A 15,212-nucleotide genomic window follows, 5' to 3' on the forward strand; every position below is an offset into this window, starting at 1 on the left:
TTCACCTTCTTCGAGCTGTAAATATTGGAAATAAAATTGGAACAAGTTGGAAACATGCTGAAATCACATGATCACTTACTGGATCATTTTCATAAAGTTCTCGATAGCAAATTGGACTAATGCATTCTAGAATGCAATGAGTTCTTTGAATTGAATCATTGCTTAGATTTTGGCATCTTTCGGATCCTTGGCATGCTGATTCAAATTCTTTAAAAAGACTTAGTTCCTTTATGAAAAGGAAGAGAAATTAAAAATGTTGATTGATTCTTAATTAAATTATATTTACAATTTATTACAAAATTATAATTGAATGGCCACAAACAAGATATAAAAACAGAAACAAAATCTACGTGCACTAAAATTTAACTTAATCATTTACTTTTGAGATTTTATATTCGCGTTCGGATTTCGTCGCGGCGTCCAACGTAAAAAAGCAGAATCAACGGTCAGTTTTGGTTTCTTAAATTGTGGCAACATAAGATGCTCATTTATCGTCCGTTGAGTAACTGTAATACAATAATATCCTTTCCAATATTTTATCATTTTCATTGACTGTAATGTCTGAATGATATCTTCTTGTGTGATTCCACTTTGTTCACTTAGTTCCTTTACACTTTGGGATGTTGTTTTACAATCTTTTAAAAGTCCGAGGAGCGTATAAGCCCAGTAACTTCTGTAGCTTAAACGGCCAAGATCTGATAAAGGTTTTTCAGGACTTCCGATAATTCCTTCACGCTTTGATAGCTCATAGCTAAATGCTATTAATAATTTTCCATATCCTTTTCTTTGGTATGGTGGTAAAATGAGAATACAAGCCACATTGTTGTTTTCGGGGGAAACTTTTTCTTTGCTGAAATATCCAACAATATTTTGTCCATTTTTATCAATTTCACATAAAACATAGAAGAAGAATGGCTCAACATCATAATACAATGTCTTATGATCAAGAAATAGTTTTGCCATTAAACATAAATTCTGACAATATCCTTTATGCTCTTTTCCATCAATTTCAAACACTGATATTGTTCCTTTTCGATAGATTTCAAGTCCTGGAGGCTGCCTTCTTGTACACTCGTTTGAATGTTCCCGATATGTTTTCACAAATTTCATATATTTTAAGCAATACTGGCAGACATAAAGGGTATCAACTCGTCCATAATTTTCAGGATACGGTGAAAAGTACCACGTTTCTATCTCAAATTTCCCAAACCTTAATTTGTTAATATATTTAATTTTTGTAATATTTTCGTGCTCTTTCTCAAGTGCAGCGGTTGTGGGATCCATCTCAGCAAATGTCTTTTGTACATGATTAATTTCATCATGTCGTCTTTTTTGATTCCTTGTAATTTTTCTATCACTATTATCATTTGTTGATCCTCCAACTACTAAATTTCCATTCGTCGTGGAGTCGATGGGTATCAGCGTGGTTGTTGCAATATTAGACTTTTGTTTATTATACTCTCTTAACTCCTCTGGTGGAATTCTTTTTATTCTGTCCTTTGTCACCCATTGATCGAGTCTCCTATTTATTCCATCATAATGGATATAATATTCAGGATTTTTAAAACAATCTAATCGTGTCTGAATAATGGTGGCGGGATGCCATTCATTATCAGATTTCTTAACCAAATATGCTTCTCCAATCTTTAATTCTAATGCATCGTTACTGCTTTCGTCAGAATTGTTCGTAGTTGTTGACGAAACAGACGATTGCTGAATATATTCCGATGTTGAATTTTTATTCTCATTTTCTTTGTCCATATTATTTAAATTCTTTAAGGAAATGTTGTAATTGTATCTGGAACTGATCTGCTTGTTTATTTGATTAAATTACTAAAAATAATAAGAAAAAATAAATGTGACCATTTACTAAAGCATCCAAAACAACTAATTAAAAAATAATAAAATGAGAAAAAGTGCGTAGAAAGAAAAAATGCCGAAAACAAGATACAGCAAATGTGACTTATCGATTTTTCTCTAATTACTTGGTTACTTACATTTTTGCTCGTTTCTTTAAAATTATATTCCTTAAATTCGTAATGAACCTTCTTATTAACCGTCGTTGAGTCAATAAAATGTATTAAAAAGATGAAGAATAATATTTTTATAGACATCTGACGAAATTCGCTTTTTCTGCTGGCGTTTCTTCTTAAAACAGCTTTTTCTTGAAAACATTTATATTTATTATCTGTCTATTTGTCCTGTGACTAATTCCTTACAAATTCAATATTTTAACATTTCTGTTTTCTTTTTATTCTTAATGCGATTTATTTGATGAGATAATTTGTCAGTAGAAAATTAAATTATTAAAGTTTCGTCAGTTGTTATTAATTGCACTGAAGCGCCTTCGTCAAAAACTGAAGTAAATGTTTTCTAGACTTTTCCAAAATTCAAATTTAAATTAACCGTTATTTATTGTTAATTCACAAAATTATAATTTATCGATTTTAACATAACATTAATTTACAGAATAAAGTTTAATTATGATATTACCTGATAAGTAATCATTAAAAGTTTCAAACTGCTTAAATCAATAAGAAATTATGAATAAAAATGACAAAATAGTTTTTAGCTGAACATGCTGAACAAATTTAGCACATGTCTTCTTCTTATTTCACAATTTTTTGAAAATTAATATTTCTTAATTATACCATAGTTCAAAATAAAAATATAATTTTAAAATCATCCAAATTACAGTAGCCTTAAAATAAAATAATTAAATTAAAAAAATTGAAAAAGTCCAACGGTTTTTAAAATTTTAAATTTACATATTGTGAGTTTCTAACGGTTTCTTTGTTTATTATTGTTGAATTTTATACGCTTAGTAAATTTTATTAAAATTAGCATGTTAAACCCTAACTAAAACAGTAAAATGTCACTAAATATTAATATTAATAAGATGAGTTATAATGGACGAAGTTATGCAGAAAATGCAGAAGCTGAAAAACGTAAAATCAATCGAATATTATCTGTAAGTAAAAAACCTTCTTCGGAACTTAATACAATATTCATGTTTTATTGATTTTCTCACACTTTTAATCTCTTTACATTTATTCCAAATAAAGGTCAGAGAACAGTCCAGCGAATTAGCACAAAAACTATTAAAGAAAACTCGCAGTGCAAAAGAGCAAGAGCTCAAAAAACTACAACAAATAAAAGAAAAGGAACTTGGTGAATGGAAGAGAAAAACACAATATGAAATTCAGAAGCAAATAGACAACTGTGTTGGTCATTTTGGAGATGCTCATATTGCAGCAGTAGATGCAAGTTGTGAAGAAGATGAATTTCTTTGTGACAAAAAAGACGAACAAGAACTGATGGCAGCAATGAGAGGTCGTGTAGCTATGCTTCAAGTTCAAAGAGAACGTGAACGTGAATTAGAGAAAAAGTTATTGAAAAAGAAACGTCAGCAACAAAAAACTGTTGGTATACAAGCTGACTTTCTTACACAAAGAAGGTTTAGTGAAAATTTAATCAATAAACAGAAGAATGCTGAAACGGACGTGTCTGAAGAAGAAGGAAATGATAGCGTCTTTATTGTTAAACCAAATCCTCATAAACATTCCGAACAATATAATCCACAAAATTATACATCGAACTCTGTAGATTCTTCAAACAATTGTGATTCTGAAATTGAGAGCATAGCTGAGCTAGAAGAAGATGAATCTGTAAAAAATAATGATGAATCTGAAGTAGAATTCAATCAAATATCAAATTTGCTGAGACAAAGATTGCACAATAATCAAGATAGTATTAAAATTAATAAAGTTATCGATGTTGGATCATCTGATAGCGAATCAATCAGTTATAACGTAGAATTTCCTAAGAAAGTGACTATAAGAACATCGCCGATTAAGAAAAAGAAAGGAATTTTAAAAAATTCTCCAGCGAAAATTAATAATAGTAAAAAACAAAATTCACCAGTGAAAAGTAAGAAAGTGCAGGCATCCGATAATCGTGTAAGATATGTGGATTTTGGTAATAAATATGAAACAACATATGTGCCCGATAAGAATTTAATTGTACGAAATGAAAAGTCAAAAACAAATGCACGACAAAATGCTCAAATACAAACAGATGACGATGCGATCACAAAGAAAATAAATGAAGATATTCTGAAGTAAGTACATGTTATAAAAAATATTGGACATATGGGTATATTCATAATTTCATTTATGTAGGCAGCTAACTGACTTGCGTTCTCAAGAAGCATTAGAGAAAGAGAAAATCAGAAGGGATTATGAAAAATTAAGACTCGAATTGGATGAATTGAGCAAGCAAGAACAAGAGGCTAAATCTAGAACAAATGTAAGAAAAATTATCATATTATGTGGAATAAAATGAGTTTTAATATTATTATTTAATTTCACAGATGCAAACGAATATTTCAAGAGATCAACTTTTAAGAAAGGAAGAAATTCGTCAACGGAAAATGAATGAAGCTGCTGAGAATGCAATGAAAAAGAATATAATCACATGTCCACCTGTTGATCGAAATGAAAAATCTATGAGACAAAAATTGTGTGAGATAAATGTTGGTGCGCCATCATTGAGCAGCAGAGAGGAAACACAGAAAGACAAATCAGCAACGATTAAATTAACGAGATCGAATAGTGAGATTAATAATTTAGTTAAGGTTGAAAAATTGAAAGATTTATTGGAGAAAATCAATCATCAAAAGAGGCTTCTATTGAATGAAATTGAAAAGAGTGACGAAATCCCTGGACCTGATTTAGAAAAAGTTATGGATTGCATTAAAAAATTGGAGCAGGAGAAGGCAGCCTTAAATTCTGACAATAAAATTGATGAATCAAAATTAGAAAAAATTAACGAATTGAATGAACGAGAGAAAAAAATTCAGGAACGTGAAAAACGGCTAGAAAAAAATCTTCGAGAATTGTTTAAGAAGCAACAGGAAAAAGAAGTTGTTAAATCTTCATCATCGAATTCTGAGCACACGATTTCTGATGATTCTTCATCATCAAAAGAGAAAAATTCAAAGAAAGTCGTACAACCACCAGTAGAAATAATTATCAAAGTACAGCAACCTAAATCTCCACATAAAAAGTCTCGAAAATCATACAGATGTGTCGACACCCTTAGTCGTGAACCTGGAAAAATTTATCCAAAAACTCCAATTAAGAAAAAGAAATCAATTGACTCAGACATTGAAATTGTCGAAAATGAATCTCAAAAGTTACCAGAACAAGAGAAATCTCAGCAAGAAACACAGACAAGTCCAATAGTTTTAGAAGCACCTAAACCTATCCTGAAAAATTCACAATTAAAACAGATCTCAATTCCTCCTAAATCAATGTCAAAGGAATCATCAAAATCCTCGAAAGTATCATCAGTTCCAAAACAGCAACAAACTGCCGATTCTGAAGATTTTTCTGTATCAACAGTTTATCATGAACTTCCGCCGCAAATCAATTTAATTTCCGGAAAGGAATCTCAAAGAAAATTGAATCCAATGTTAATGGACTATATAACACGAGTGTTAGGAATGAATAAGAATATTGGAAGTCAATTGAATATTAATGTGAGCTCAGTAACAACTCCTGGAAGTTCCACAATTAATACAACAGGAAATAGATCGTCAAATGATGAACTAAGTTTTGATCAAGATCGTATGAATCGACTACAGAAATTTATTGATGACAATCATAGCTTTATTAGTGAAATTAATGAAAGTTTAGATCGTGTTGAAGTTAAAAAGAAGCAGGATAAAGATCAGGAAAAGATTGTTGAAGGAATTTGGAGAGAAATTTTGAGTAAGAAGAAGCAAGGAAAAACAACATCAGAAAGTCAATCAAAAGTTAGCAGTAATGCAAAGAAATCTAAACCAACAGCACCTTCTAATGTAAGCAGCAAAAAAGTAAATCAGCCACCACAGCTACCTCAAAAAGAATCAAAGAAATCAACGACAGAAAGTTCACAAAAAACAGTTAGATCTCAACCAGTTCCTACTAAACCTCCGAAAATTACTCAAGAAGATATGGCTGACGTCTCTAAATATTTAGAATCTCAAATGCTGAATAATTACTCAGAATATACTGCAAACTGTCAAAGAAGGATAGCAGAATTGACACAAATGATGGAAAAAGTTCGGCAAGAGAAATTGAAATTGATTGAAAACTCATTATCTAGTAATGAACTCAATAACTTTACTGAATACAAAGATATTGTACAGACCACAGCAACTAAGGAGAATGTCAATGGATCTACCGAGACCAAAGATTCTCCAAGCAATCGTGACGACCCTCCATCTGAGGAAATAAATAACATTTTGCAATATCAAACACGACCTTTTGGCGTCAGTAAAGATTCAGGCATTTCCGGAATTTCTCGTCCAGTCACGTCATCTGATTTTCGTGATACACCACCAGATCGTGTCACATCCGAAGACAATAACAATAATAATAATAACAATTTGTTCCAACCAATTCTTAAAGACATTCCAAAACTGCCACGAATGAAAATCACAACAAGTGATGGAGAAACGCAAACAATTAAGGACGTTTCGGTATTAATTAAGCAGCAACAAGACGAGAAGAATCAAAAGAAACAAAGACCGCCATTAAGTTTGAAGAGTCCACAATTTGAAAAGCAACAGCACGAGCCTCATGAATTATCAACAATCGCAGAAATTGAAACGCCTACGGCCAGTAAAGTTAATATCCAAGACGAAATCAGTGGAGTTGGTGCTTTTCATTCATTCCCAAATTTTGAAGAATATGCTAAAAATAATCAAAAGAATGCGAGTGAAATTAGACAAGCTGAGATTTCATTTCCGGATATGAATGACTTGATGAAAGCACTGCCTGATTTGAATATAAAGACATTTGTTGAACAGGATGGTCTCAGCCTTGTTAATTTTACTAAAGATGATGAAAAAGAAATTCCATCGACTGATTCATCTCTTATGGATATTATGGGAGAATTGAAGAAAAGAAATTTGATTGAATCGTCTTTCCAAATTTATTATGAAGATGAGAACAAGGACAATTTGTTGGAAGCAGGATTTGAAAGGGATGATAAAACGACACCGACGACAACAAATCAAATGACTGAACCAATTTCTCCGAGAAGAAAGAAACCTGCTCAAAGTAGAATAATAATGAAAACTCCCGAAAATACAGGCAGAACTGAAGTTATTCACACACCAATTAAAGAAAAGCATCATGGGCCGCATATACACGATGATAAGAGTCTCAATTCTAATGACACGTTAAGTGGTATACAGGAAATTGAAAAAGATTTTCTAACTCATGGAATGGCTTGGGCTGCATCAACTATGAAGAGAACAGAAGAGAGTAAGAAGCAGGCAGTTTCATCAAGCTCTAGTGATAATCAAGATTCCATTAAAATAAATTTTGAATTTGATACTTCAACGTCGTCAAGTGACGGAAAGCCATTAAATCTTCGTGACTTTTTACGTCGAGAATTGCTTACAAGAAGCAGAAATGATCCTTATTTATCCGATGACTCTTCACTTAGTAGTAAATTTGTTAAATCGCTTCTAAAAGCATCACATTCGTCAAGTAGCACTAGCAGTAATGATCCTAAAAGTGATTCATCACAAAATGCAAAACTTAGGACGTCCACACCTGTTCGAATGAGTTCAGAGAATTTAGCAAAGACCGCGGGAAGTTCACATGTATTCAATGGAGCAGATAGTGTTTCAACAGTCAAAGATTCTGACAGCAGCAAAGACAAGTCTGACAAAGAAAAATCGTAGAGCTTATAAAAGTACTTGAACAACGAAATTTAAAATGACAAGTTATGTTAGTGATTAGTTATTAAAATTTTTAAGTTATTTCCTTAATGTTTTTTTGATCCTAAAATTTTAAAAATATTTTTCTGTGCCTTTATAAATACTTATTATGTTAACTGCTATGCCATTTTAGTGACTTAATTGAATCTTTGGCCATTACTTCTTATGATATTTTATTTTCCATTAGTTTTTAAAAAAAGACATGCATGGTTGTACAAATAAATGGACATCATTGGACATTAATTGTGGATTTTTAATTTATGACTCGTTCCTTCTATTTATTTGAATTTAAAAATGCCGTTTTAATTTTTAAAAATAATTCATTTATTAGGTTACATAAGGGATCATTAACTTATGTTAATTTTTCTTCAGAACAAGCCATAATTACATTAAATTAATTTGAAACTTCTGTGGATTTATTTGTTGCTTGCTTTCCTTTCGCTTTCTTAATTTTCTTATTTGCATTTTTCTTTTCCTTTTTCATGTTTTTGCCATTACTGGGAGTTTCTTGAATATTTTCATGCTTCCACGATTCAGGCATAATTTCTACATTTTCAGCAGGCTTAACTTGATTCTGTAACTTCTCAAACAATGAAAATCCACTTGATTTGGATTTAATCCTTGACCTTTCAGACGCTTCAACTTCCAATGCCTTTCTCAATTTCTTTTGTGCATTGGCAAAATTAAGAGCATTCAATTCCTCAATTTCTCTTTCTGGTTTCATTTCCTGTACAGACTTTTTGTTTGCTGTTTTTATGAGTTTATCGAAAAAGTTTATTTGATCCGGTGCAATAAGTGTAACGGAAGTTCCTTCATGTCCTGCACGTGCTGTTCGTCCAATACGATGAATATAAATTTTTAAATGCTTTGGGACATCATAAGAAATTACACAATCGATTTTTGCAACATCAATACCTCGAGCTAAAGCATCGCTACAAATTATTCCATTTACTTCACCGTTACTGAACTTGTGTAAAACTTTTTGACGAATTTTCAATGGAAGTAATGACGACAATTCTTCTATTACCAAATCTTTGTTAAAAAGTGTCTGCAGTATAAATGATAAACGATGTGACGTCTCGACTGTATTTGTAAAGCACAAAAATCTCCTCCAATTATGTTTCTTAATTAATCCATAAAGTGTTATTGGTTTGAGCTTATATTCCGTAATCGAATAGAATTCCCTTAACTCAGCAGGTGTCGTATATTTTCCAATAAATTGTCCCCGTTGCTCTTCTTCTTGTTTTCTCTCTTGATATTTAATTAAGTCTTCCTTATTATCTGCCGTTGTGAATAATTTTGGTTGAAATAAATTAAATGCGCTCATTTTTTCAGGATCCTGACTGAGCGTAGCCGAAAATAAAAGTTTTTGAGGAAGTCTATAACTTCCATCGTCATTTACTAATGAAATTAAATCCCGATAACTAAGTCGATTTGATTGTAATTCATTTGTTATTCCTAAATGCTGTAGTAAATGATGATACCAATCATTATGAACTTGTGACATTGCGTGATCTGCTTCGTCAATTACTAGAAACTTTAGTGATTTCAGATCAAATCCTTCTGTGTAAAATAAATGCTCTACAAGTCTTCCACCTGTACTAATTATTATGTCTACTTTTGAACTGTATTCACCATCAATTGTCTTTTCTACCAAAGCTTTCTGTTCAGCTGCAAAATCTCGATGTTTTGTAAGCAACAAGGAACGAACTTTTAAATTGTTGGAGAGTTTGTCAAAAACGGAAGCAACTTGTGTAGCAAGTTCAAAAACAGGTAGCATAATAAGAGCAGTTACTCGACTCTCAGTTTTATTGTCCACTATGTATTGAACGATTGGAACACTATAACTTAATGTTTTTCCACTGCCGGTTACTGCTGATACACAAATGTCTTTTGGACGAAATGGAATTGGTTTCTTATGTGCATTGAGGATATAGGGCATTATTTTCTCTTGTACTGGAAACAAATTCTTAATCTTCATATTTTTTAAATTTTTCTGGAGTGTTTCACAAATGTATTTGAGTTCAGTTATGTCTGTTCCTTTAACACTCAAATCACTCGATATGATTTCTGGATGTGCAAGCCAATAAGGAAGAATCATTTCTATTGGCTGTGGCTCAACGAATTTCTGTCCTCCCAATATTGTATAGGGAATTTCATCCGATTGCTCTGGTTCCTCAGCTGTCACATTTTCCTGAACATCCATTTCATTTTCATCAATTTTAAATTCAGTTTGATCTTCCTTAACTTTATTTTTCTTCTTCTTTTTGCTAACCGGTTCATCACTTTCAACTGACTCAATTGCCAAAGATTCATCCTTAATGCTGTCATCTCTGTTGGTTGATTCATCGAGTTGCTTTTGCTTCTTTTTCTCCTCTATCCTTCTTTGAAGCTTTTCCAGCATTTTTTGCTCACGACTTTTACTGTTTTCTTCAGTTTTCGTTTCATCATAGCTGTAAATAATACAATAGTCATTATTTATAGTTAATTATATTATTTTAGATTTAATTATTGTGCATATTTACCGATTAATTACAAATAAATCCATTTTGTTTAATAATTTTTACGGCACTCACGTGTGATTGTTTATGTTTTCAAACAATCCAAAGTGACTGATGAGCAAAAAATCCGCGAGAAAAATTGAGTCCAGTAAATTTATGATTCATTTTCCACTATTATTAATTTATTATCTTATAATTTTCATACATAGAAATAACAGTTTTAAAGTGAATTTAGTGTATTAGTGTACATAAGTACTTTGAGCTAGTCATACGAACAAAAAACACAAGCATAAATTAGCGAACAATGAAAATTTAAAAGTTTGAGGGAAAAATTAGCATAAAATCAAAAACATTAAAATATTATTTTATTTATTTGGAAAAATGGGATTTTTGATGACTATTTGCTGAGACATTAATCATAATATATCGTTTGGAGGAGTGCAATAATGGCGCAAGCAAGTGAAATAGATGAATATGGCTTCAAAAGATGTCCAGAAGAAATGCGATTTATTGAGGAAAATCAGGAGTTCTTCACGAAACTAACAAAACAATTGATGGCATGGGAAGCACTAAATTCGAGAACTAATCCGTTATTTAAAAGTACAATGCTGAAAAATTTTATACGTAAAGGCAAGTCTTAAAAAAATTCATTAGTCATCTGATGTAATTGACCCAAAAAACATCCAAGTAATTTAATTCTAATTATATTGCAGGCGTGCCACTGAATTTGAGAAAGCAAGTTTGGCTGAAAATGAGCGGTTGTCAAAGACTAATTCAACAACATCCGAATTTATATGAAGATTTATTTAGGAATCAATTTCAAAAAGAGATTGTAGACTCCATAAAAATTGATATACCACGAACATTTCCAGACAATATCTATTTTGATAAATATAAAGTTAGTCTTTACAATGTATTGAGTGCTTTTGCTTCGCATAATCCAGTAGTTTCCTATTGCCAAGGATTAAATTATATAGCTGGTTTGATATTAATAGTATGTGCTGGAGATGAGGAAGCAACATTTTGGCTATTAAAGCATTTAGTTGAAAATGTATCGCCGGAATATCATACAAAAACTATGAAAGGTCTTAAACGAGACATCGAAGTAGTAACAGAATTGATAAAAATTAGACTGCCTACAGTAAACGAGAAAATGAACGAGCTTGGATTGCCATGGATTGTAATTATGACAAAATGGTTTATTTGTCTATTCGCAGAAGTCCTACCAATCGAAACATCACTAAGAGTTTGGGATGCTATATTCTCGGAAGGATATAAAATAATTTTTCGTACTAGTCTAGCAATTGTTTTAATACTTAAAGACGATATCATGAAGGTTGAAGACATAAATGAGTTGGCTGAATTATTCAGAAACATTTCAAAAGACGTCCGTTTCATCAACTCTCATGAATTTATGAAGTTTATGTTCTCGTTAAAACTTAAAAGACGTGAAATTCAAGTTTTAAGGAGAAATAATGCAAACGTATAATGAAGAAATCAATTAATTTTATTATCTAGAACAAACTTTAACAAAAAAAATCTTTGTAAGATTCTATAATTTATGTTTTAATGCATAAACATTATTTATACTTGTCTAGTTCAATAAAAGATTAATATTTTTATTACTTTCTTGTTATGTCATTTAAGATTTGCTTTTTTATCACCAATTTGTTCCAATTAAATCACAAAAGCTTAACAATTTACAAGTACCTATTGTTACGTACTATCTTATCATGCTACTTTTTTAAGTGAAAAAGCGTTTAATGAATAGAAATTTTATTGCTTTAACATGTAAATAAGTAAAAATCGTAAAATTGCTGATAATGCCCCCAACTTCACGACAGCAAGTAGCTCATTGTATTTTACTCTTGATGATTGATTTCTCTTATGAAATGACATAAACTGGCAATTACTTATGTTTTGCAGCATATTCTAGTCATTTTACAAAAATACTTTAAATAGTTTGATGGTAAGCAAACACACTAATAGTTGTCTTTGAAAGAATAATAATGGAAGTAAAGATTGTCTTCGTCGTGCTGATTCTTTTAAAAATGAAGTATAGTAAGGGATTTGAAAATTCATCGAAAAGTATTAAATTAAATCGTGTTACTGAAGATAGTTTTAAAATATTGGTAAGAAATTGAACTTAACATGCTGAACATGAATTAGATTGTTTGTTGTAAGGCTTTCTAATTGCTGTTGTAAGATTCTGAAAATACTGTTATAAGAATCTCAACAACAAAAATGATAAATGCTTCAAAACCCTACAATTGATGATATTATAACGTAATTTGTAATGTTTTCAAAATTTTTGAAAATGAAATTTCGGTTATTTTTAAAAGGACTTTTATTTTGACTATCAAAATCAAGAAGAAGAAGAAGAGGAAGAGGCAGATGAAGTATTGCCAAGTGTAATGAATTTTTTTATCAACAATAATACAAGTACCACCAATGTAAACGGAACGAGTATTCGTAAGACTAATTATTTTTAAAGAATTCGTGAATTGAATATACTCAAATGTCCTTATTTAGGAGGTGATTGCCATCATTGCGTTTTCAATAGTGGACATGTGGAAAATTCTACTAAAAGCTCCACCGTTGCATTAAAAAATAATGACCAAGGAAATATTGCAGATTCAAAAATCAACTAATATTCAGTTAAAGCTTTATGCAGCTATAGAATTTAAATAAATATCTTTAAGGCTATTTCCCAACAACTGAAATAAACTACTTTAATAACAACAAAATACGTCTTTTGATTCTGAAAACTTTTATCAACAATCATAAAATCAGCTCAGAAGTAATGCAAAAGGCATGTAGTTGAATTAATTATTTTTTCATACCAAACAGCTTTTTTAAATGCCATTGTTTGAAAAGTATATAAACTTGACGAAATGATTTTTTTTTCTAAGTCATACCTTAAACAAGCACGAGAATCATAACTATGGATAAAAAAGTTTTGTTACTTTTGGTAACTTTCATTACAGCCGCATGTGCTGAGCCATTTTTTTGGGATGTAAGATTCATTAATTCATATATCATTTTAAATATCACAAATCTCTTAATCTCTTTAGTTACTTTATGAGCTATTTGATTATTCAGAAGAGTATGATTGGGATAACAGAAATATCACAAGTAAGTGTTTCTTATTGACTGTCTTCTAATCATTACTGAACTTTACTTGATTTCAGTCGAATGTAAAAATTGTTCAATTACGGTAAATGGAGAGAAAGTAGGCACCGGGATGAATGGTGAGAATGGTATGGGGTAGAAGAATAGAAGAAACAACTATGAAAACTGACTAAAATTAAGTTATCTAAAATCTAAAATCAACAATAGTGATTTCCAAAGAAATTTGATTTGGGTAATTTCTAATTTGAACTTACAAAAAATGTAAAATGTATGTAATTTATATTCAGATGCCTAAATAAAAGATTTTTTAATTTCCTAAAATATAAACTTCGTATGGTAAAATGTTATCTATATCCAGCCAGTGGTCCTTAACCCAAGCAACATATTGCAGCGAACCTGATTTTCCTCCCTTAAATGTATCGAAATCAGTCGTCAAGTGTCGTCATATTCGGGTAATCTGTTAAGGTCCCATGTATGAAAAAGTTGGAGGTAAACTGTCTTAAACTTTAAAATTTGGTTAAAGTCATGAATTTGATTCCTCTCTTTAACCTTTCTCTATCGATCTATAATGATTAGAATTCACATTAATCACTTTACAAGAAGAATCAAAAGAGTTTTAGAGTAATTAATACAATTCTGATTACTACATCTTTAAGAGCTAAACTTTGTGTAAAACGGTATTAATTGAGATGTCATGAAAAAGCTAGAACGAAATTTCGGAGACAATTTATCACGAAAATTACAATCAATAAAAATTATTCAAAAAGTTTTTATTTCATCTCATAAATTTCTGTTCAATAAACGAATAAAGGCATCGAATTGTATGGAAAATAGCAGAAGGAGATGGATAAAAAAAAATACATCGAGAGAAGAAAGTCTGTTATAAATCGCATGACAGATAAAAACAGGAAATTCTTCAGGATATTGAATTTCGATCAAGATTAAATCAGAGCTTTTTTCTCTAATAATTCATTAAATTGAGAAGGAAAAGGTAGTGGAGTATAAAAGTGGAGCATCTTTATGTTCAGCCTTTTTTTGTACATGGGCAAAACTGAAAGAAGAAATGGCGAGAAATGAAAGTAGATAGGAAGAAACATGGAGAACATGAAAATTTATTTTCCTCAATGGAAAAATCAATTACCTGGATTTTGTATGATAAGGCACACATAACATTACACCATCATTACATTATTCTCTACAATTTATGTCAAGGTTGATGTTTATGTTATATACACATTGAAAATGAGTCCCTAAATGACATTGGAGATTATTGAGTATGCAATGCATCGTTTCTTCTGTTCAATGTTAATGACAATGCAAGGTGTAATAAGTTCTGAGACTTTTTGGAGTTGGCAGTTTTGTGTGGCGCGGACTTTGTTTGTGTGACTTTGTGATGACACACTTGTGTGTCCTGTAATTTGTGTATGCGACTTTGTGACACTTGTGTGTCGCATACATCGTGTGTATGTGACTTTGTGATGACACACTTGTGTGTCCTTTGTGTGACACTTGTGTGTCGCGTGTATGTGACTTTGTGATGACACACTTGTGTGTGCGACTGTAATTTGTGTATGCGACTTTGTGATGACACTTGTGTGTTAATAAAAGTTGAATCCTCGTAAACGATTAATTTTTCAGAAACTGTCCAGTTTCCAATTGTTTAATATTTTTGAAGCTTCGAAAGTTTTTAATTTTACTTTCAATAAATTACTGATTGCAATGTCATCCATAAATGACACAATAAAGTATCATCATTGGGAATTTACTTTAATTGACAACAACAATATGAGGAATTAACGGAA

The 15,212-nt window shown here is 31.0% G+C and overlaps 4 protein-coding genes and 1 long non-coding RNA gene across 5 annotated transcripts; 3 read left to right on the plus strand and 2 right to left on the minus strand.

Moving 5' to 3' along the window:
• Nucleotides 1-260: 260 nt before the first annotated feature.
• mof (males absent on the first) lies at nucleotides 261-2,156 on the minus strand. Its single transcript, XM_070636153.1, has 2 exons — nucleotides 1,998-2,156; nucleotides 261-1,833 (listed from the first exon to the last, which is right to left on the minus strand). The coding sequence occupies exon 2, from the start codon at nucleotides 1,759-1,761 to the stop codon at nucleotides 376-378; it is 1,386 nt and encodes a 461-aa protein (XP_070492254.1). The 5' UTR covers nucleotides 1,762-1,833; nucleotides 1,998-2,156; the 3' UTR covers nucleotides 261-375.
• Nucleotides 2,157-2,807: 651 nt separating this feature from the next.
• ana1 (anastral spindle 1) lies at nucleotides 2,808-7,858 on the plus strand. The gene is made up of 4 exons (XM_070635850.1): nucleotides 2,808-2,971; nucleotides 3,066-4,120; nucleotides 4,182-4,308; nucleotides 4,373-7,858. Exons 1-4 carry the CDS (start codon nucleotides 2,873-2,875, stop codon nucleotides 7,739-7,741), a joined length of 4,650 nt encoding a protein of 1,549 aa, XP_070491951.1. The 5' UTR covers nucleotides 2,808-2,872; the 3' UTR covers nucleotides 7,742-7,858.
• A 75-nt stretch (nucleotides 7,859-7,933) lies between these two features.
• Dbp73D (putative ATP-dependent RNA helicase Dbp73D) lies at nucleotides 7,934-10,444 on the minus strand. The gene is made up of 2 exons (XM_070635851.1): nucleotides 10,303-10,444; nucleotides 7,934-10,230 (listed from the first exon to the last, which is right to left on the minus strand). Exons 1-2 carry the CDS (start codon nucleotides 10,323-10,325, stop codon nucleotides 8,172-8,174), a joined length of 2,082 nt encoding a protein of 693 aa, XP_070491952.1. The 5' UTR covers nucleotides 10,326-10,444; the 3' UTR covers nucleotides 7,934-8,171.
• Nucleotides 10,418-11,900, plus strand: LOC139087136 (growth hormone-regulated TBC protein 1-A). The gene is made up of 2 exons (XM_070635853.1): nucleotides 10,418-10,908; nucleotides 10,992-11,900. Exons 1-2 carry the CDS (start codon nucleotides 10,725-10,727, stop codon nucleotides 11,765-11,767), a joined length of 960 nt encoding a protein of 319 aa, XP_070491954.1. The 5' UTR covers nucleotides 10,418-10,724; the 3' UTR covers nucleotides 11,768-11,900.
• Nucleotides 11,901-13,195: 1,295 nt separating this feature from the next.
• LOC139087381 (uncharacterized) lies at nucleotides 13,196-13,696 on the plus strand. Its single transcript, XR_011544120.1, has 3 exons — nucleotides 13,196-13,294; nucleotides 13,353-13,413; nucleotides 13,470-13,696. It is a non-coding gene; the product is annotated as an uncharacterized lncRNA (long non-coding RNA).
• Nucleotides 13,697-15,212: the final 1,516 nt, after the last annotated feature.

This window comes from Chironomus tepperi, unplaced genomic scaffold (genome assembly GCF_022539635.2).
Source record: "Chironomus tepperi strain 1889 unplaced genomic scaffold, CSIRO-AGI_Ctep_v1 contig_100, whole genome shotgun sequence".
NCBI classification, from domain to species: Eukaryota; Metazoa; Arthropoda; class Insecta; order Diptera; family Chironomidae; genus Chironomus; species Chironomus tepperi.